Genomic DNA, 22,830 nt, shown 5'->3' on the forward strand with positions numbered 1-22,830 from the left:
TTGTAAAATCTGTGCTTTATGAAATCATTAATTCATATTTAGACTCTTTTTGATCCAACCATTCTTCCTGTGGTATTAAAGAAATCAACACAATAAACAACACCTATGATGCTACCATATAATTACACTGCATCCTGAAGAAACGAAGATGCCATCATCTCTTTGTTTGATATCACCCAGAACCCAGAACTGAGTCTGTAATACATCTTCACTACCTTACTTAAATGCTCATTCAGAACACCAGAAATCCCTTAAAGCACAACTCAAATTTATCACCAGTTAATTCATATCCCCTCACAACTACACAACAAAAGTCTGACACAACCCACTTAGCCTATCACTATTAGTTGTGTCCCCCAGAGTCAGCATTAGAGTGGTTCTCTAATTTATGTTATTAAGTTATTCTCAAATTTAACATAAGACTTAAGAAGCTTTAAAATAGCAATAAAATTCCAATGAATATTCTAACAAATAAACTTAAGTTTGAGTGCATAATTGTATATTATCATTTTTTTCTAACAACACGTTCTCAATAATTAAACCTTTGGGACAGTAACGTGATCCTAAACATGAAATAATACGAGAACTGGTTTCTAAATTCAAAATTTCAAGAGAATTTTCTCAACCTCAAAATCCTTCACGGCAAGAGCACAGCATAGGTGTTTGTTACAATCTATTGGAAGCACAATACCCTTATTCAAAATCGAGAACAGTAAAAACAGGAAGTCTAGTCAAATTTTTCTAAGGTCTCTTCTGGTCCCAACAATAGTCCTCCACACCAAACTTCTACTTATCTAAGGTTTAAGCATCCAGTTGATATTCATTGATTTTACATTACTTAGTTTCTAATAAATGTTTCCCTCAAATCCTCAAGCCACTAAAAAATTTAAAAGATGGGATGTATTAAATTATGAGAAAAATTAATTTAAAATCTTTTTTCATAATTTCCTAAAGGATACAAAACAATTTTTATTTAGAACAGAAATTCCCATCTCATCTACAGTTTACCTTTTCAAATTGCTGAGCAACTACTCAAATGCTGTAAGTAAATATAATTACAGGAGACAGTGGGGCACTGGTAATCACTTCTAAATATACTATATTCTTAAATTTTTTTTAAAAAAACTTCAAAAGTCGCATTTAGCCTTCACTAAAATATCTTACCGTTTCTCCTTAAAACTCTTTTTCTACAGTGTAATATAAAGTGATTTTTTAAAAATCTAAATTGAGTTAAATCTAAATAACATTCCTCTACTGTTTTCCTTGTGTACTTTAAAAAAGTATTCTGTTTACATTTTTGCTCCTCTGAAACGTAGACCATTCAAGGATGTAAAAATAAAAATATTTTCTAATTATAAAAATGGAAAATAAAAGTATACCTATCTCCTTTCATTGATGACATATTATAATCAATTATAGAATGTACAAAATGAAAGGAAAAAGACCAATAATGCCTGGGATTCTAACCAAAGGTTAAATTTCACGAAATTCATTTACTATATAATCCTCCCCAATATGAGAACAATTAATGCTATCTAAAAAACGAAATGGAGAGGCTCCTGAGGTATTTTCTCTTGGATGGTGTGTTTACACACTGGGCAAACACTTGTCCAGAACGTTGCAGGAGATTCCTGGGCTGGCTAAGTAGGTGTTCAACTAGATGAACTCTAAAGTCTCTTTCACTTCTAAGATTCTCAATCTGTGAGTAAGATGTGAAAAATAACATAAGAAAACATTTTGCCCTTCAATTAACCGATCTGCCTTCACTCCCATCCTAACTGCACGTATAGAGACAAAAAAGTTCTTTCTCCTCTTCCTCTGCAGTGATTTCTCCAGATCCTCGTTAACAAAAGGCAAGGAAAAAAGGCACAGGTGGGATAAAAAGGGGAGTGGCTGGAGCCAGGCCGCTCGGGACAGCGCCCCCACGCCCCCTGTCCCCCTGTCCCTCCGCGGCACCTGAGAAATCACTGCCCTCCGCACCTCCACCCTTCAGAGGCGGCGTCGCCAGCGAATTCTCCGACCTATTACAGTCCCCCCCGCACCTTGGCCAGACACTGGGCATTGTCTGGAGCCTCCAGCGCCCAAGAAAGGCAAGGAGGAAAAAGAAAGAAATGGGAGGAGAACGAATAAAATAAAGAACAACAGAAGGGTCAGTAAAGCAATCGGGAAGCCGCATGCCCCTTTTGGCAAAATTGGCTTCCCCATCGATCGTTCAATTTAATTCAGATCCCAAAATCCAACCCCCTGGCACAAGGTAGCAGGCGGGGCGGCCCAGCCGGAGCGCACGAAGCTCCGCCGGTCCGGAGCACGGAGACCGGGAGAGGGAAATGGGCGTGTGGGCTGGGCCTGGCTGGCCGGAGGCCGGGCTCCGAACAAAGCCGCCCGGCTCCCCCTACCTGGGGCGAGCGCGGCAGGCGGGGCCTCGCGGCTCCCCGCGCCACTGGGGCCCGGCGACGCCCTCGCCCCGGGGACCCTCGCCCGGGCGGGGTTCGCAGCCCGGACTCTCTTGCCCGCGCGCTGCGCCCCTTCGGGACAATGGGCCCCCTCCCCCGCCTCCGGGCGGGGAGATACAAAGACAGAGAAGAGAGGCCCGGCACTAAGCCAGGCGTCCGGAGAGTGAAGGCGGAGGACGGAGAGGGGACTGGAGAGGGGACGGGAGAGGACAGCAGCGGGCGCGGGAGCCAGCAGGCCGCCCCCCCGGCAGTCCAAGGCGCTGCCCTCAGCCGCAGGAGCGGCAGAGGAGGGAGCGCGGACCAGCAGCCCCGCACCCCGCGGCCGAGAGGGAAGAGGGGTCTGCACACAAAGAGGAGCGGGACGCCCACCCTCCGCCAGGGGCGGGGACGGCCCGACGCGTCCCAGCCGCCGACGGTCAGCGACCCCAGCCTGCGCCCTTTGGGGCCCGGGTCCGCGCGAGGCGCCCCGCTTCCCAACTCACCCACAGCTCCGTGCCCCAGCTCATGGCGGAACTTGAGGCGACTCGGGCCGTCTGGCTGCCCCGCTGTCCGTCTGTCTGTCCGTCCGTCGGCTCTGCCGTCAGTCTGTCCGACCTCCCACTTGCTGGCGGGCGGGCTCACGGCGCCGCTGCTTTTCCTCCCGAAGGTGCCGCCACGGCGAGGCTCCCCAGTGAGTGAGACAGACTCGACCGGAGAAACCGCCGCCGCCACCGCGTCCCCGCCTCCCGGAGCCGGCAGGGAGGGGGCCCGGGTCGGGGGGGGCGGGACACGGAAAGGGGAGGGGGCGGGGCGCGGTGCACCCTGGGATCGGGGCGGACCCGCGCTCTCCTGGACGCTGTTGGCAGGGTCTCCTCCGAGGAGGGTCTTTTACCCGCCCCGCTCACCCGCGGGGTCTCTTCCCGCCCACCCCGCGGGGCTCGGACTGTCCCACCGCCGGAGCCAGTCGGATCTCTGTCTCTAAGATGGAAGGGGAAAGAATGAAAAGTCGCCCACCGCCCTTCTCTGCCCTGAGCCCCCTTAGATGAGGCAACTCCAGTCACCCGCCCTTCCTGCCTCTTGCCTCCTCCACTTGGGAGAGACACTGACAAGGAAACCTCATCAATATCTTTGGGTTTAGATTGTGGAAAGTTACGTTCTATTTATAAGAAAAAAATCTTGATGGTTAAGGTGATCTTGGGAATCACTAAAATCTGTTGAGGTTGAACGTCAAATGTGAATGCAGTGTGGCGCGGATTCTGTTTTTAATATTCTAATTTTATAAGTTGTCAGGAAATCCTAAAAAGAGGCAGATCTTTCAGCATTCATTTTGGGATGTTGCCATGAGACGAGATGGAAGACTTGGACAAACGTGAAGCGAGGGGTCACCTGCAGGAAACGAGAACTGAGCTTGCCCCTTTTCTGGAATGGGCACCCCGTGAGTGGGTATCGAATGGGAGCCAGATTCCTCCCCTGTTGCGCAGAGAGCCTATTCGAAACTTCAGAGATCCCTCACTCAGAATATCGGAACCTTGGAGGCAGTCCACCATTTCCTTTTTCCTCTGTGGAGTTACTTCCCGGCCTTTCTGAGCAATCATTAACAGCAGTCAGCAAGTTTGGCTGGTGCTATTAGACACCGAGTACGCTTAGCAACTCCCTGACATATGCTTTAGCGTTAATTGCTTGTCTCCTAAACACACGCGCACGCGCACACATTTCGATCCAGTCACTAATAGGGTACTCCTCCGTGTGTCATGACAGCTGAGTGTCTTTAAGTTGTTCTCCCAACTGCGTGTCAGCATTTAAAATTCTTCCCCACATGGCCTGCTCAGGTGCGCCAATCTCTGCAACTTCAGTCCTTGTCCCTGTCAAGCCGTGCTCCCTCTTGGGTTGAGGCAAATAGCCTGAGCTCTCCTGGCAGTCCAGCCACCACTCTTGCTAAATTCATTGCAGCCCTTCTCTGAGTCCAGCTTGAGCATACAAATGCCCTCTTCCAAGTGGGTTATGGACAATTTTTAAATGCTTAAGTGTGCCGTGCAGTAAAAAGGCTATGAAGGATTGCTGAACACTTTCTCTTCCCAATATTTTTCTATACTGCCTCTATTTCAAATAGAATTCCTTCGAGCTTATTTATACCACCTAATGCTGCCTCTCTCTCCCTTACTCTCACTCCCTAGACATCAAGAATGCATTTAACAATTACAAGTAACATTTATTAGTAATGGAAAATATGTTTATTAAATGGTGTCTCATTATTTAGAACCATTCCAATACTATTTATTGTATCTAAGTATTCTCATAAAAGTTAAGACATATGGAACATAATTTAAACCAAAATTACATACTTTCGCTTTAAAAAGTAAAAAATCTACCACTCATATTAAAGATTATCCTCAACTATACTGTTTACACAATTCCCCAACTGAACATAAAGTTTTATCTCCTAGATGAACATTTTTCTTCTTCCAAAGTTTCTAAACAGTACTCCACACTTACCACAAGAGATTTCTCTTCAAAATTCAGGTTTTGGGGCATCAAATTTAGGTAAAACTTCTGTTATCCTACATTACTGTAAAATTTAAATATAATTCATATAACCAACTTAAATTGATAATCTCTTTTAAAAAGTTATTTGTAACTTACAAACTTATTTCATTATATTAAAATTCACTATTTACTTCAACAAAGTTTTAAGCAAAAATGATTAAAAAGTGAAAATTATCACAAAAGAATGTTTTGTTATATTTTGATACAAAAATAATAAAAATTAAGATTTCAACATATTTTGTGAGCACTTCAAACACATCATTTTTATCTCTAAAAAAGGTAAAACATAACTTTTAGCATCTTGAAAGCAAAATCTCTTTAGTATAATATCAATCTATTATTAATTTATTCCAGATGCTACCCTCAAATCATACTTGGCATCATTAAGCGATACAAAATTCTGTCAAACCAATTATCTTATACTTTTTCCTACTTAACCTATTTTGGCAATCTATTACCACATAGTTTCTGTTTCACATTAGATATTTTACAAGGTAATCAACACTAAGAAGGAATCGAGGAAATGTTTTTCTAGCTTTCTCCACATATTTTTACAATAGCGCCTACTGCTGAGTTTACTGAGTAACTTGAAAGGGCTCAAATTACACAGATTTATTAGCAATTTTTAAAATTATTGCACTATCTTTTTATTAATTATGGAAAATAACATACTGAATGCATTTTCTCTTCAGGCATATGTTTGAACTCTGCTCTATGATAAGCCACTGTAGTATTACATTTTCTTTTGCATATTTTTATCATGTATTAATTCAAATGTGTCTCATAATTTTTTTATGTTATAAACATTTAGTTAATGCCTTTCCCAGTTTCCAATTTTCCCTGCATGAATTTCCTTATTAAGTCAGATTGTGAAACACAATTGTTCACTGCTGCATTCTGGAATATAGAATAATTTACTAGTCCTATTACATTAACCTCCAACTGTAAATCAATCTCATCCTAAAATTAAACTTTTGCAAAAGTTTATTCCATATATGGAGTTAATAATATCTTAAGCACTGTTTTCAAGTGTTTCCAAAGAAAAACAATAAAGCTTTAAATAATCTTAATATTTTAAGTGTAGAAAGCTTTTCTTAGCATGTCCCATCCATAAATGGTTACTGATCATATAGAATTTCCACTATTGAAAGGAAACAGTCTCTAGCATAAACAATGGCAACTCCTTTCTTGTCACTCAAATAGCTTAAGACTATGTCTTAAAACTAAAATTATAGCAGTAGTGTCCACAAATAGAATTATTATCTATGTAGGTAGGCCAGAATAATCAAGCTAAAACTCTTTTAGGAAGAATATCAAGGCAATGTACGTGGCGCCTCTGATTTAATGCTTCAAATGGAGCATCACACTGGAAACAGGATCATCCTAGAATACTGATCCATGCTAGCCAGCCAAATGAAGGATGGCACTGTCTAGTTAAGAGTCATCACTCTTTTCTGCACTGCCAGTTTTCCTAACTAAGAATTGGAAGAAATTCAAAATTTCAAGAGCATAGTTTAAGGTGGCTCACTGAAGAAAAAGAAAGAAAGAAAACCACATACTATTTCATCTTTGGGAATTCTGCTCTCCATTATTGAATCCAATTAAAGCATTTTATATAATTGCTCTAATGAAACTTGGCAAAAAGTAAAAGAAAAAGAAAATTCTATATAAATCAAATGCAATAGATCTGTTTAAAGAGGTAACATTTCCACTTTTCTATGATGATTGGTTCCTTCCCACTGGCTATTATAGAACTGTGGAAGTTTAAAAGCATTTAGGTATTTATTTAGGTTAAATACTCTTTAGAGCCAAGAGACCTGGTAGAACAAAAGTTACAGATTTCTTCAGGTGTTTATTACACCTTCCCAAATTCATTCATAATTTCCACTAAGTAAATTCCTAAAGTATTCCTATTTTTTTATGTTTTGTGGGGGTTTTTTGGCCTGTGTTGACAAATTTCAAGGTATGCACATCAGTTAACAAAAAGAACACCTAGTTCTCTATTTTCTTTTTATGAAATCCAATCAGGTGTATCATATGTACTTATAGAAATAAAACCACTTTTATAGGCTCACAAGAGCCAATTGTTAAGTTTTCAGGAATTTTGCAAACAGGTTGCTAAAAATGTTAGCGTACTTATACCACGGAAGTTGGCAAATGCTACAAAAAAGGGTTGTTTTTTGCTCTTGGAGAACTAATGGTTAAATATTAGCACACCACTGTCTATATCCTATGCAGATTAACAGTGTAGGAAATGAAAATATACCTTTAGCTACTAAGTGAAAACAGTTCTGAAATGGAATGATAAAATTTGATTTTATTGAGTCCATTCAGTCCATTCAGTATTTGGGATATTCAGGGTCTAACGGGATTGTAATTTTTTCTTCGTTTCCTGTGTAATGGAATCATATCCATTATGGTAATCTTTGCTTCTACTGTCTTCCTGTTAGGATTCTAATGCTTGTAAGTCTTTGTCATGTGATATTTATTATAATATTTTATTGATTTACTTAAAAAGTTATTAATGATAATTTCGCATCCTCCATGTCAGGATTTTACACTACATAGAAGTCAATGCTTAATATTATTTTTCTTCTGATAAAGATGATACAAATAATCAATAATGAAAACCTACCTCTAGGCTGCTTCTCTTCATCCTCGTCCAAACCTAGTTAGCTAAGATTTTAATGCTCAAAGTCCAAAATAGCTCAGACTTTAAATATTTTCCGTTCTTTGAAAGTGAGATAATCTATATGTAAATTCAAGGTACTTCTAATTTAGTGACCACTTCATTGTAGCAATTCAGTTTTATCCATGATAAAACAGCAACTTAAAGCCACTTATTTTGAAATACACCAATAGATATCCAACTTCTGGTTAAACTCTGAGTATTTGGCTTTAGCCTGAAGAGACTGGTCCTACAATTATAATCTAGGTTATCTGTAATATGAGGCATCCTGGAGAGAATTGGTTGGAACAGTTTCCAATGAATCAAAATTTTCTGTAGGGTGGCCATAATTAGCAAATAAAAATACAGGACTCCTAGGCAATTGTGAATTTCAGATATTGCAAATATTACATGGGACATACCATACTAAAAGATTATTTGTTGTCTATCTGCAATTTGAATTTAACTGGGCATCTTGTATTTTATCTGGCAACGTGATCTTAGATTAAACACCCTCGGTCAGGGATGCTTAACCAGATGAATTTAGACAATAGGTTTGAGGGAGTTGGTGAACACCTGAAATTGGATGTAAAAGATTTTTAATAATGTGTCTGTAGCTTTTCCTAGAGAACAAAAGCATAGCTTCTATCAGTGGCTCAATGAAGAGTTTGCTTCAAAACCTCTTGGAGAACTTGTAAAAATTTGTGCCTAACAAGGTTCAGAACAGTGGGTAGAGGATGCTATGGCTTTTGTTTAATAGAGGAAGGAACTTTTTACTATGCATTTATATGCACAAAATGCCTCTGGAAGGACACACAAGAAACTGGAAATAATGGTTATCTCTGGAGGGGGAACTAGGAGACTGGGGTGAGAAGTCTTACTTTTCACTATTACTCTTTTGTACCATTTAATTTTATTACATGTCCATGTTTCATCTATTTAAAATGATAAAAATAACAACAGTGCCTAGGCCTCACTCTAGGACTATTAAGTCAGAATTTCTAAATTTCCGGTGGTTGGGCCATAAAGTTTGTGTGGGTTTGTGGTTTGTTTTTTTTTAACTTCATAGTATATTTTGATTATACATCAAAATCACACACACACACTGTTCTATGGCATTTGCCAAAAAAACAAATACAAATGCACACACTGCATCCTTACACACATACCATCCTCTGTATTTCCCAGGGAAGACTCAGAAAATGTGTGACTCACTTAGCTATGCTGGAGAAGTTGTGTGTAGAATTGATAGCGGGTAAGTCAAACCAGTCCACACTCAGGGGTGGTGAGACAGGAAATTGCTCAATCTTTATGTTGAAGACTCAGGAGAGCGGACTTCTAATTAATGTTTTTGGCCACGAGAGAATGCCCTGGAGTAATTGAGTAGTTGCTTATCTCTCTATTAAGTAACCTGCCTTTTTTGCACTTCCAGTAGGTGGGGCCAGGATTAGCAAGGACCTGCCCCTCCTGGAAATTCTTCCTAGTGTTCTGGCATCACAGGAATCACCTGAGGCATCACCTTGTCCCTCCAAGGTTTCCTTGCTCAAGGAAATAACCCCACCTGTTCATAATTTACCTCATCCTACCCACTACCCAGCAAATGTCATTCAATGTTCAAGGAATGACAACAATTCTTCAAGATTAAATCTGCAGAGAGAAAACATGCCCCCAGCTGAGTGTGCTAGAGCATTACCTGGGTCATTCTGAAGTCAACCTGAAGAAATCGTGTCTCTTCTTTACCTGTGCTTCTCTCCATTTCAGCAAAATTGGCAGCAAAGAATTTCTTCATAGGCAAATATACAACCTGAGACAAAATAAATTTTTATTCCCTTTTCTTAGTGTTCTATTTCTGGTCCATTGTGTCCAGAGGAAAAGAATGCCGCAAATTACATGACTGCACCACAATTTATGTAATGCATTGGATTTCACTCACAAAAACAACTCTAGACATTATTATGAGCCTGTGTCCTAGAAAATAGTGTCTGGTATTCTTCTGTTGACAGTACTCCTGGGGGTTCTTGGAGATATTTCTGCAGCCTCCAAATTGGGTAATTTCATTAGAGGTATTTCACTTATTCTTTGGAAGATGGTGGTCCAAAATTTCCCTTGATAATCCTAAATATTTTCTTGGTTAAAAGGATCCAAAATAGTCACCCTAAAATCCTTAAGTTGGCATTTTTAAGAAAAGGAAACATTACAGAACCGTGAATTTTGTATTTTTTCTAGAATGTCAACATTCAAGAGCTTTCATGATATGGCCTCTAACTACCTCTCCACCCATCTCCTACCGCTCCCTGCCATTGTTTCTAAACTCTAGCCATACCCAACTGCACTTAATTCCTTGACTGCTTGATTCTTTGCTCAAGTCTCTGCGCATGTGTTCGTCTTCACCTGGTTAATCTTACCAGTTTCCAAGGACTCATCTCACATGTGATGGATGAGTCTGAGAAGTCTTCTGTGAATCTCCCTTTCCCTCTTCTTTCCCCTCATAACTTTGAACTTGATGCTACTTTGTATGTTCTAAGTTCTTGGTGCCCACCTCTAAGTAGGTAACAATTCAAATAGCTTTTTCTCTTGTCTGTCTCCTTTGAGGACAGGACAATTCCTGGCACAGAATAGGTACCCAATTAATATATAATAAATGAATATCAAAGGTCCTCCAATAAATAAAAATTCATGTTCTAGATAGCTTTAGAGTTGACCATAGATATACGTAAGTCATATTTCTGGGATTGACTTTCAGATTTTTTCACCTCAAATACCTATTAGCCCATTCTTAGCTTATTTGCTTTCACATTATGAACAAACTAAAATTAAAATGTGATTTAAAAGAAATCTTAAAATGAAAATTATTTATGAATGATTTTTTTAATTGTACTTTTTTGTACAGGAAAAGAATTGTCAAGAGCTAATTATTTTAGATTTGTAAAATACACAGAAATTTTTGTAGATTTTTTAAAATGAATAAATCCCCTCAAACTTGGAAGTTTTTTGAAATCACACATAAAAATCAGTTTGTTACCATTTTAAAACTTGTTCAGAAATCCAGGTTAAAAGGAACTCTTTAAAGATTAATAGAAGGAATTCAGAAAGACCAAAGCAACCATGACTTGCACATTCCTGGCAAAATCTCAGCAGAGGTGAGTTAAGTCCTTGTTAAAGTGACTAATCCACTAAGAGGAGGCAAGCTTAAGGCTGATTTTTTTTTTTTAAGATTTTATTTTTTTCCTTTTTCTCCCCAAAGCCCCCCAGTACATAGTCGTATATTTTTTGTTGTGGGTCCTTCTAGTTGTGGCATGTGGGATGCTGCCTCAGCATGGTTTGATGAGCAGTGCCATGTCCACGCCCAGGATTCGAACCAATGAAACACTAACACTGGGCCGTCTGCAGCGGAGCGCGCAAACTTAACCACTCGGCCACGGGGCCAGCCCCCAAGGCTGATTTTTTTTTTAAAGTATGGAGAAGGTCATCTCAACTATGATTCCCAAATTTCTTATTTAAGTTTGTTATCTTTTTCTGTTCTTGCTTTCCTAAATAATTATACTTGCAGATATATAATTAATCAAAATAACGCATTTAAATGTTCAAGTACAAGAGAGTATTTGGCAAGGCTTAAATAGGAAGACAACCAGATAAGACCATCTGTGAAAATATATAATCATAAGCTTTAAGAAATAGTAAACAAGTTAATCTATATTCAAATATAGAAGTTATAAAGTACCAAAATAATTTTAGAATACAACACCTCTTGTTTAAAACCACACAATCAGACTTTTAAAATCACAAATCTGGTCTTTTAAATATCTGGGGACAGGATTCAGGTTTTGTTTGTTGGTTTCATCTTTTACCAAGCCTGCAATGAAAAGGTAGGAATAGAAACACTTGATTTTATATTACTATGTTTGTTTTCTAACTGTTGGATGTGTTAATGTTTCCCCAGCTTGATGGTAATATCTTCAAAAGTTTGGATCAGATTAGTCACAAGGCAGATTAATACAAGCTTTGAGGTTGATTAATTGATTTTAAAGTGTCAGTAGGATCATTTGCTTCACTTTAAGCAAATTGTTTGTTTATCCTTTATTTTATTTATTTTTTTTCTCTCCTCTCTTTGCTGAGGAAGGCTGGCCCTGAGCTCACATCCGTGCCCGTCTTCCTCTACTTTATATGTGGGACGCCTACCACAGCATGGCTTGCCAAGCGGTGCCATGTCCAGACCCGGGTCCAAACTGGTGAACCCTAGGCTGCTGAAGCGGATGTGCACATTTAACTGCTGCGCCACGGGGCTGGCCCGTGTTTATCCTTTAAATTCCTCCAAGAAAGAGAGTTTTAACTGCCCAGAAAATGCAGTACATTTTGCATAATGATGAAATTATCGCCTATTATAATCAAATATGTTCAGGTTTTGTCAAAAACACACAACTGTCTACATTAAAGGATTTTTTTTTTTTTTTGAGGAATATTAGCCCTGAGCTAACTGCTGCCAATCCTCCTCTTTTTGCTGAGGAAGACTGGCCCTGAGCTCACATCCTTGCCCATCTTCCTCTACTTTATATGTGGGACTACTGAAGGAAATTTGGGTTGTTGCTGTCCTACTACAACATGGCTTGCCAAGAGGTGCCATGTCCAGACCCGGGTCCAAACTGGTGAACCCCAGGCTGCTGAAGCGGAACGTGCACATTTAACCGCTGCGCCACGAGGCAGCCCCTAAAGGATTTTAACGGCATTTTTTAACAGTATTTTTTTTCTGGAAAAGCTCTACCAGGTGATGAACTTTGCTAAATATGGATATACTCTACTTTACACAAACCTGATACACCTTTTAAAAATCTGAACATAAAACATCCATGTTGGCATTGCAGAGGAGGGAAGCTATAGTCTCTTTGACAAATGGTGCTGCATCAACTGGATACCCATATGGAAAAACAATAAATCTTGACCCCTATCTCAGTATATTTTAGATCTAACTGTGAAAATTAATATAGTGATGCTTCTAGAACATACCAAGATTATCTTTGTCACTTTTTATAGGCTGAATTTTTTTAAACAAAATACAAAAAGCACCAACCATAAAGGAAAAAATTGATAAGTTACAGTACGTTAAAATTTATCAAAAAGTGTTTTTAAGAGAATGAAAAGGCAAGCGCAGAATGGGAGAATATCTTAGTAATACATATACTCAACAAAAGACATATCTAGAATATGTAAAGAATTCCTACAAAACAATGAGACGACATGATAGAAAATTGAGAAAATACCTGAATCAGCTCTTCACATAAGAAAATATTCAAAAAGTCTAAAAACATATTTAAAAGCATTTAACCTTATTATATATCAGAGAAATGCACGTTAAAACTCTCAATGAACTATTGCTGCATGTCTATAATAATGGCTAAAATTAAAAAGATTGACAATTCCAAGTGTTGGTGTAAGAGTGGAACAATGGAAATTCTCACACTGCTGGTGGGAATGTGAATTGCTACAACTTTGAAGAACTATTTGCCAATATCACATCCTATATGACCCCAACAGTCTACTCCTGGATATATACTCAAAAGCAATACATTCATATGTGCACTAAAGGGCATGTACAAGGATGTTCACAGCAGCAATTATTCATAATAGCTAAATACCAAAAACAACCCAAATTTCCTTCAGTAGTAGAATGGATAAATAGTGGTACATTCATATAACAAAATATATTACCATGAAGAAAAAGAATGAAATATATCTATAAACAAAAATAGCAAAAAGAAGCTCAACACAAAGCATATATAACACATAATTACCTTTATAATATTTCTCAAAACAGGAAAACCTAAATTATAATGTTAGAGGTCAGGATAATGTTTACCTCTGGGGAGAAAGAAGCAGGTAATGATTGGGAGGGAGCACAAGAGGGTCTTCTGAGATGCTGGTAATGTTCTTTCATTTTATCCGGGTAATGCTTATACAAGTTTTCTACATTTTGTCGTGATACATCAAAATGGTGGTACTTAGATTTGTGCACTTCGTATATATATTATGCTTCAATTTTTAGAAAGTTTATTTTAAAAAAAGAACTGATCTGGGCTGGCCTGGTTGCGCAGTGGTTAAGTGCGCACATTCCACTTCGGTGGCCCGGGGTTCGCCGGTTCAGATCCTGGGTGCAGACATGGCACTGCTTGACAGGCCGTGCTGTGGCAGGCATCCCATGTATAAAGTAGAGGAAGATGAGCATGGACGTTAGCTCAGGGCCAATCTTCCTCAGCAAAGAGAGGAGGATTGGCAGCAGATGTTAGCCCAGGGCTAATCTTGCAAAAAAAAAAAAGGAACTGATCTTTTAGGGGTACTTATTTACCTTGTAAAATAACTCTGGGTTCCAAAAGAAATATTGGATCATTGGTCTTTCAGTATTCACAGAACTTTTCAGAAAAACGTCCACTGAATAACGCCTATGCAAACAATTAAAACATAAGATAGGAGAGTTTAATCATTGTGTTAGTTCTGACTGCCATCTAATGGCAAGAATGTTGCACTCTGCAGAAGCAGACAGCCTGTCCCTGCAGCGAGCAACAGAACGTTGACTCTGGCTCCAATTTGCAGGACTGCTTTTCTGTAGAATTTATCACCTGAAAATATTAGGTAAATATTTGGACATGATGTAAATATTAGGTGTAATATTAGGACATGTAAATATTAGACATGCTGTAAATATTATGACGTTCATTTAGGATTGTTAAATCTGAAATAAAACAGAATTTTCCATTTTTTTGTGTGAGAAGTTCATGACCCCATTATAATTTTTATTCTTTCTCTTGACCTTACTTTACAGTCCTTAAAGATTAAAGCCCACTCACTACAGCAAATATCACGTGTCAACACACTATGTCTTCCTGTTACCATGAAAATCCGAAAGGAGAAATAGACTTAATATGTCTAATTCAATGCTCTGAATACAAGCAGTACCCAGTACAAAACACTGGATTAATGTGCTGCTTAAAGCAGTCTGCTTGGACGCTAGCTTTTCAGTGAAATTTGGAGAGCAGGGCCCTGTATGGCATGTTGCTATAGTCTAACCCAGAAGTTACATGCACCGTGATGAAATCTACAACTGAAAAAGAAAGGTAGAGAATTCTAAGGTGAGAATCCTAGGTGAGTCTAAGCTCTTTTGAGCCTCAGGTGTTAACTAGATATTTTAGAAAGCAAAGAAAAATTTCCCTGGGCAGAGCCCTCTGAGAGAATCTTTAAGACAACTAGCAACCTTTTTGGTGGATTTCAACAACTTCTACGGAAAACCAAAAAATGGAGAGAAAACTGGAAAAGAGGATGTTTGGTTATATTTCTTTCAGCACCCTGCTCCTTATCAAATCCAGTTTGATTACTATGTAGTCAAGGTGAAAATAGTTTCATCCTCCAGCAAAATGCCCCAACCCTTTATATTATATTTAACCCAAACAGAACTAATCAATTGTGTTTGTTTGTATTAACAGCTTTATTGAGGTATAACTGACATATAATAAACTGTACATATTTAAAGGGGTACATATATATAGTATATACTCATTAAACCATCTCAACACTGAAGATAATGGATATATCCATCACCCCCAAAAGAGCACATGTGACCCTTTGTAATCCAAACCTTTCTCCCCCATCCTGCTCTGTCCCCAGGCAGTCACTGATTTGCTTCCATTCATTATAGATAAATTTGTCTTTTCCAGAATTTTATATAAATGGAATCATGGTGTATATATTCTTTATTGTCTGACTCCTTTTACTCAGTGTAATTATTTTGAATTCATCGTGTTGTTGCTGCATAAATCGTTTTTTTAATCGTTGAGTATTGTTCCATGGTGTGGATATAGTGCGATTTGTTCATCCATTCACTTATTGAGGGACAGTTAGGTTATTTTTGTTTTACAAATAAACTATTTATGTTACAAATAAAGCTGCTATGAACATTTGTGTAAAAGTATTTGTGTGGATATGTGCTTTCATTTTGGGGGAATGATTATCTAGAAATGTTTGCCAGACTGAACAATGACTCAAGAAAGATATCCATGTCCTAATCCTGGAACCTGTGAATATGTTACCATATGCAGCAAAAGGCACTTTGCAGATGTGGTTCAGTTAAGGCTCTTGAGATGGGGAGATTATCCTGATTATCCAAGTAGGCCCAATGTAATCACAAGCATTCTCATAAGAGGGAGGCAAGAGAGTTAGTCATACCGAAGATGAAGTGACAACGGAGCAGAGGGACAGACAGATTGGAAGCTATGCTGCTGGTTTTGAGGATGGAGGAAGGGATCATGAGCCAAGAAATGCAGGCAGCCCCTAGAAGCTAGAAGGCAAGGAAACTGATTCTCCCCTAGAGCCTCCAGAAGGAACCATCCCTGCCAATACCTTAACTTTAGCTGGGTGAGATTGATTTTGGACTTCCGACCTCTAAAACTGTAAGATGATAAGCTTACGTTGCTTTAAGTCACTGTTTGTGGTAATTTGTTACAGCAGCAATAGAAATTGTGCAATAGAATGTGACGCCTAGATCATATAGTAGGTTCATGTTCAACTTTTAAAGAACTTCCATACTGTTATGATGGTAACATAATGATAAAGAGATTCCATAATGGTAAAGAGATTTACCATTTTAAGTTCGCACCAGCACTGTGTGAGAGTTCCAGTTGCTTTGCATGCTCAATGATCAACACCTTGTAGCATTTGTGCCCGTGTGTAATCTCCTCTCCTTGAGTGTGAGCTGGACCCAGTGATTTGTTTCTAATGAAAAGCTTGTGACAAAAGTGATGCAATGTCACTTCCAAGATTATGTTACAAAAGTCCATGACTTCCTTCTTGCTTATAGCATCTCTCCGTCTCTTCTTTCATTCTTCCTCTGATGAAGCAAGATGCCCCATTGTGAGCTGTCCTATTGAAAAGCCTACATGGTAAAATGAGAGTGGCATCTGGCCAACAGTCAGCAAGGAACTAAGGCCCTCTCAACAATTCTTGAGAAACGGTCCTGCCAACAACCACATGAGTGAGTTTCAAAGTTGATCCTTACCCAGCTGAGCCTTCAGATGAGACCACAGTGCCAGTAAAAAGTTGACTGTAGCCTTGTGAGAGCTTCTGAAGGAGAGGGCCCAGCTATGTCATGCTTGGATTCCACTAAGATTTGAGGTAATTTGTTAGAAAACGGTAGACAATAAATACAATGGATTTTGTTTCTCTCATGCTTTTTGTGTCTATTTAAGAAATATGTGCCAAACCCAAGGTCATGAAGATTTTCTGCTATGTTTTCTTCTAGAAATCATAAAGTCTCAGCTCTTACATTTAAGTCTATGAACAATTTTGAGTTAATTTTTGTATATAGTGTGAGGTAATCATACATAGGGTGTGTATAGTGTGAAGTTCATTCTGTCAAATATGGCTCTATCCAACTGGTTCAGCATCGTTTGTTGAAAAGATTGTCCTTTTCCCATTGCTTTGCACTAATCATTTGTGAAAAATCAATTGCCCACATATGTGTAGCTCTAATTCAAAACTCTCTACTCTGTTCTATTGTCTATCTTTATACCAATACCATACTGTCTCGATTACTGTAGTTTTATGAAATCAAGTAATTTAAGTCCTCCAACTTTATTCTTTTCCCAAGTTGTTCTGACTGTTTTAGATTCCTTTCATTTTCACATACATTTTAGAATCAGTCTGTCAATTTCTACAAAAAATTCTGCTGGCCTTTTTTTAATTGGGATTTTTTTGAATCTATAGGGGGAGAATTGACATCTTAATAATATTGAGGCTTCTGATCCATGAATATGCTGTCTCTCTCCATTTACTTAGATCTTCCTTAATTTCTCAGCAATGTTTTGTCCTTATCAGTGTACAGGTTTTCAGCATCTTTTGTCAAGTTTATTCCTAAATATTTCATATTTTCAATGTTATTAAAACTGGTGTAGATTTCTAAATTTTTGTTCTTTACTGTGGATTATATTTCTATATATTTTCCATATTGACCTTGTAAACTTCAATGAAGATACCTCACTTCCTAATTATAGTACCTTTTTTTTTATACAGTTCCTTAGGATTTTCTATATAGATGATTATGCTGTCTACAATAAAAACAGTTTTCTTTCTTCTTCTACAATATATACACTTTTTGTTTTTTTATACAGTCTTAATACAATGTTTTAAAAAAAGAGGGGAGTATGGACATTTTTTGCCTTGTTTGGAATCTAGGAGAGAAAGCATTCAGATTTTGATAATTAACTATGAGTTTAGGTGTAAATTAATTTTTCATATATGGCCTTTGTGAGGTTGAAGATTTTCCCTTCTATTCCTACTTTGGGGAAAGTTTTCATAGAGAATGAATGTAAGATTTGTCAGATGTTTTTTCTGCATCTCTTGAGATGAATTTGTGTTGTGTGTGTGTGTGAATATGGTGAATTACATTGATTAATTGTCAGATGTTACACCAGTCTTGCATTCCTGGGACAAACTACTTTAGTCATAATGTATTACGTTTGGATATATTATTGGACTTATTTTGCTAAAATTTTGTTGAAAAGTTTTGCCTTTATGTTCATGAGGAATATTGGCATGTAGTTTTATTTTCTTCTATTGTTTTTGTCTGATTTTGGCACCAGGTCAATGCTGGTCCCATATAATGAATTAAGAAGTATTCCCTCCTCTTTGATTTTTTGAAAGAATTTTCATACAATTTTTATTGTATTTCTTTTACATTTTGGTAGACTTCAACAGTGAAGCAAACTGGGCCTGGAGTTTTCTTTATGGGAAAGTTTTTAACTAAAAATTTGATTTCTTTAACAGATAGAAAACTTTTCACATTATCTATTTCTTCTTGAGTAAGCTTTGGTAGTTCATATATTTCATCTAAGTTGTTGAATTTATTGGTATAAAGTTGTTCATAATACTTCCTTATTATCTTGTTGATGTTTATAGACTCTATAGTGATGTCCCTCTCTCCTTGAGATTGATGATTTATGTAGTCTTTTTGTTGTACCTCATCAATCAGGCTAGAGATTTATCACTTTTATTGGTTTTTTGAAGAACTCACTTTTGGCTTCGTGGATTTTCTTTATTCTTTCGTTTGTTCATTTGTTTTCTATTTCATTGATTTCTGCTCTTAACTATTATTTCCTTTCTTGGCTTATTTGGATTTAATTTGCTCTTCCTTTTATAGTTTCTTAAGGTAGAATATTAGGTCATTGATTTGAAACATTATTTTTGTGTGTGAGGAAGATTGTCACTGAGCTAACATCTGTGCCAATCTTCCTCTCTTTTATGTGGGATGCCATCACAGTGTGGCTTGACGAGCAGTGGTAGGTCCACCCCTGGGATCCGAACCTTTGAACCTTGGGCCCCCGAAGCAGAGTGTGTGAACTTAACCATGACGCCACAGGGCGGCCCCACAATTCTTTTTTTTAATATATGAGTTTAGTGCTATATATGCTATATATTTCCTCCTAAGCACTGCTTGAGGATCATTTACATATTTTTCTTTTTACTCAATTCAAAATAACTTCTAATGTACTTTTGATTGCTTCTTTAACATACAATTTATTTAGAAGTATGTTATTTAATATCTACACATTGGGGATTTTTCAGATACATTTTTGTTATTGATTTCCATTGGTTCATATTTCGTATCATTTAAATTTATTGAGACGTTTTTTGATCAGAATATGATTTGTCTTGGTAAATGACTTGTGGGTACTTGAGAAGAACATGAGTTCTGTTGCTGTTGAGTGGAGTGTTTGATAACTGTCACTTAGGTCAAATTGGTTCATAGTGTTCAAGTCTTCTATATCCTTACTTCTTTTCTGTCTACCTGTTCCATTAATTAGTGAGAGAAAGGTGTTGAAACCTCTGACTATAATTGTGGATTTGTATATTTCTCTTTGCAGTTCTATCAGGTTTTTTTTTTTTTTTGGAGGAAGATTAGCCCTGAGCTAACATCTGCTGCCAACCCTCCTGTTTTTGCTGAGGAAGACTGGCCCTGAGCTAACATCCGTGCCCATATTCCTCTACCTTATATGTGGGATGCCTGCCACAGCATGGCCTGTCAAGCGTTGCCATGTCTGCACCCAGGATCCGAACTGGGAACCCCCGGCCCCCGAAGCGGAATGTGTGAACCTGACTGCTGTGCCACTGGGCCGGCCCCAGTTCTATCAGTTTTGCTTTATGTGTTTGAAGCATGGTTATTAGGCGCATTAACATTTAGAATTCCTGTCCTCTTGATCAATTGATCCTTTTATTATTATTAAAGACCCTCTTTAACCTTGGCAATATTCTTTGCCCAGAAATCTACTTTGTCTGAAATTAATATTGTCACTTTAGCATTCTTTTGATTAGTGTTAACATGGTGTATTTTTTCCCCATTCTTTTACTGTTATCATGTCTTTGTTTTTAAATGGATTTCTGGTAGGTAGCTTTCTTTTTATCCAACTCGACAATCTCTCGGGGTGTTTTAAGCCATTTACTTTTAATGTAATCAACGACATGGTAGGGTTTAAATCTACCATCTTGCTTTCTGTTTTCTATTTATCCTATTTGTTTCTGTTTCCTCTTTTTCTTTTTTTAAACTTTTTTGGATTATTTTTTATGATTTCATTTTACCTCCAATCTTTAGTCTGTTAAATATAATTCTGTTTTGTATTTTAGTGGTTGCTTTAGGATTTGTAATATACATCTTTTTAATTTTATTTTTAAGGAATTTTATTGAGATATAACTCACCTACCATACACTTCACCCATTTAAATGTACAATTTAACAGTTTTTAGCATAGTCATGGAATTTTGCAACCATCATCATAATCAATTTTAAAACATTTTCATCACCCCCAAAAAGAAATCCCACATCCCTTAGTCATCCTCATCTTCATCCTTCATTCTCTTCAGCCCTAGGCAACTAGTAATCCAGTTTCTGTCTCTATAAATTTGCCTATTCTGGACATTTTATATAAATGGAGTCATACAATATGTGTTCATTTGTGACTGGCTTTTTTCAATTAACATAATATTTTTAAGGTTCATCCATGTTGTAGCATATATCAGTACTTCCTGCCTTATTGTTGCCAAATAATATTCCACTCTATGGATACACCACATTTTATTTATCCATTCATCACTGTAAGTTGTTTCCACTTTGGGACTATTATGAATAATGCTGCTATGAATATTCATCGACAAGTTTTTGTGTAGACATATGTTTTCATTTCTCTTGGCTATATACCATAAAGTAGAATTGTTGGATCATATGGCAACTCTAAGTTTTAACCATTTGCAGAACTTCCCGACCATTTTCCAAAGCAGCTGCATCATTTTACATTCCCACCAACAATGTATGAGGGTTCTAATTTCTCCATAGCCTCACTAACACTTGTTATTATTTGTCTCTTTGATTATACCCATCCTAGTGGGTATGAAGTATTTAATTGTGGTTTGATTTTCATTTCCTTGATGTAAATTCTACATCTTTAACTTATTACAATCTACTTCTAATATTTCAAATATTAGATGGGACCGGCCTGGTGGCACAGTGGTTAAGTGCACACGTTCTGCTTCAGCAGCCCAGGGTTCACTGGTTTGGATCCTGGGTGTGGACATGGCAATGCTTGACAAGCCATGCTGTGGCAGTTGTCCCACATATAAAGTAGAGGAAGATGGGCATGGATGTTAGCTTAGGGCCAGTCTTCCTCAGCAAAAAGAGGAGGATTGGCAGCATATGTTAGCTCAGGGCTAATCTTCCTCAAAAAAAAAATTATACTACTTCATGTATAGTATAAGAAACTTACAACAATGTACAGTACATTTACTTCCCTCTCCTGCCTTTGTGCTATTGTCATACACTTTGCTTCCTCATATGTTATAAAAATACATTGTTAGTATTTTTCAATACCTAACTTTCTTTAGTAGTTTTATTAAGATATAATTCACAAACCATACAATTCACCCATTTAAAATGCACAATTCAATGGCTTTTAGTGTATTCATAGAGTTGTGTAACTATTACCACTATCAATTTTAGAACATTTTCATCACTCTAGAAAGAAACCCTGTACCAGTTAGCAGTCTCTCTCCATTTTCTCCCAACCCCCTCAGCCCCTGGCAACCACTAATCTACTTTCTGTCTCTATAGATTTGCCTATTCTGGCCATTTTAGATAAATAGACTCATATAACATATAGTCTTTTTAGAGGCCAGTCAACTACGTTTTAAATAGATTTTTTAAGACAGAAAAACAGAATATTTTATCTTTACCCACATTTTCACCATTTCCACGGCTCTTCACTCCTTTTTGTATTCTGGGTTTTCATCTCGTATCAATGTCCTTCCGACTGGAGGATTTCCTTTAGCAGTTCGTGTAGCGCAATTCGCAGGCATTAAATTCTTTCAGCTTCATATATCTGGCAAAGTGTTTACTTTGCCTTCCTTTTTGAAAGATATTTTCAATGAGTATAGAATTCTAAGTTGACAGGATTTCTTTTTCTTTCAGTGTTTTACAAATGGTAGCTTACCACCTTCTACTTTGCATAATTTCCAAAAAGAAGTCTCTGGGATTTTTAAATCATTGTTCTTCTCTGTGTAATATGTCTTTTTTTCTCTGACTGCTTTTAAGATTTTCTCTTTATTGCAATTTTATTACCATATGCTTTGGTGTAGCTTTCTTGTTTCTTTTGTGTGGGGTTCATTGAGCTTGGTTCTGTGGTTTATAGTCTTCACCATATTTGGAAAATTTTCATCCATTATTTCATCAAATATATTTTTGTCCTAATTTTCAGGGAATCCATTTACATACACATTAGACCACTTTCATTTGTCTCAAGGTTCAGTCTTTTTCTTTTTGTGTTTCATTTTGGGTAGTTATTATTACTGTATTTTTATATTCACTAATATTTTCTTCCACAGTGTATAATCTGCTGTTAATCCTATCCAGTGTAATTTTTATCTTAGATACTATATTTTTCCTCTCTAGAAGTTTTATTCGAGTCTTTTTATATCTTCTACATTCTCTTTAACATGCTTATGCTCTCCTTTATCTTCTTGAACATATATAGTAATAATAACTTCTTACATGCTTGTCTGCTAATTCAGATGACAAAACAGATGATACCAATGCAGATGATAGACTGATAATAGATGATAACAGATGATAATTTATGCCAATCTGGGGTCTATTTGTATTGATTA

The 22,830-nt window shown here is 37.6% G+C and overlaps 1 protein-coding gene across 4 annotated transcripts in view; it reads right to left on the bottom strand.

Annotated features, from left to right (window-relative positions):
- FNBP1L (formin binding protein 1 like) overlaps window positions 1-3,451 on the bottom strand; it is a 127,324-nt gene extending 123,873 nt beyond the window's left edge. For all 4 annotated transcript variants that reach the window (XM_023641614.2, XM_070268715.1, XM_023641613.2 and 1 more), the window contains exon 1: window positions 2,936-3,451. In XM_023641614.2, the coding sequence (XP_023497382.1) occupies window positions 2,936-2,959 (24 nt within the window). In that variant the 5' untranslated portion in view covers window positions 2,960-3,451. The remainder of the gene's footprint in view (window positions 1-2,935) is intronic.
- Window positions 3,452-22,830: the final 19,379 nt, after the last annotated feature.

Source organism: Equus caballus, chromosome 5 (assembly GCF_041296265.1).
Source record: "Equus caballus isolate H_3958 breed thoroughbred chromosome 5, TB-T2T, whole genome shotgun sequence".
NCBI classification, from domain to species: domain Eukaryota; kingdom Metazoa; phylum Chordata; class Mammalia; order Perissodactyla; family Equidae; genus Equus; species Equus caballus.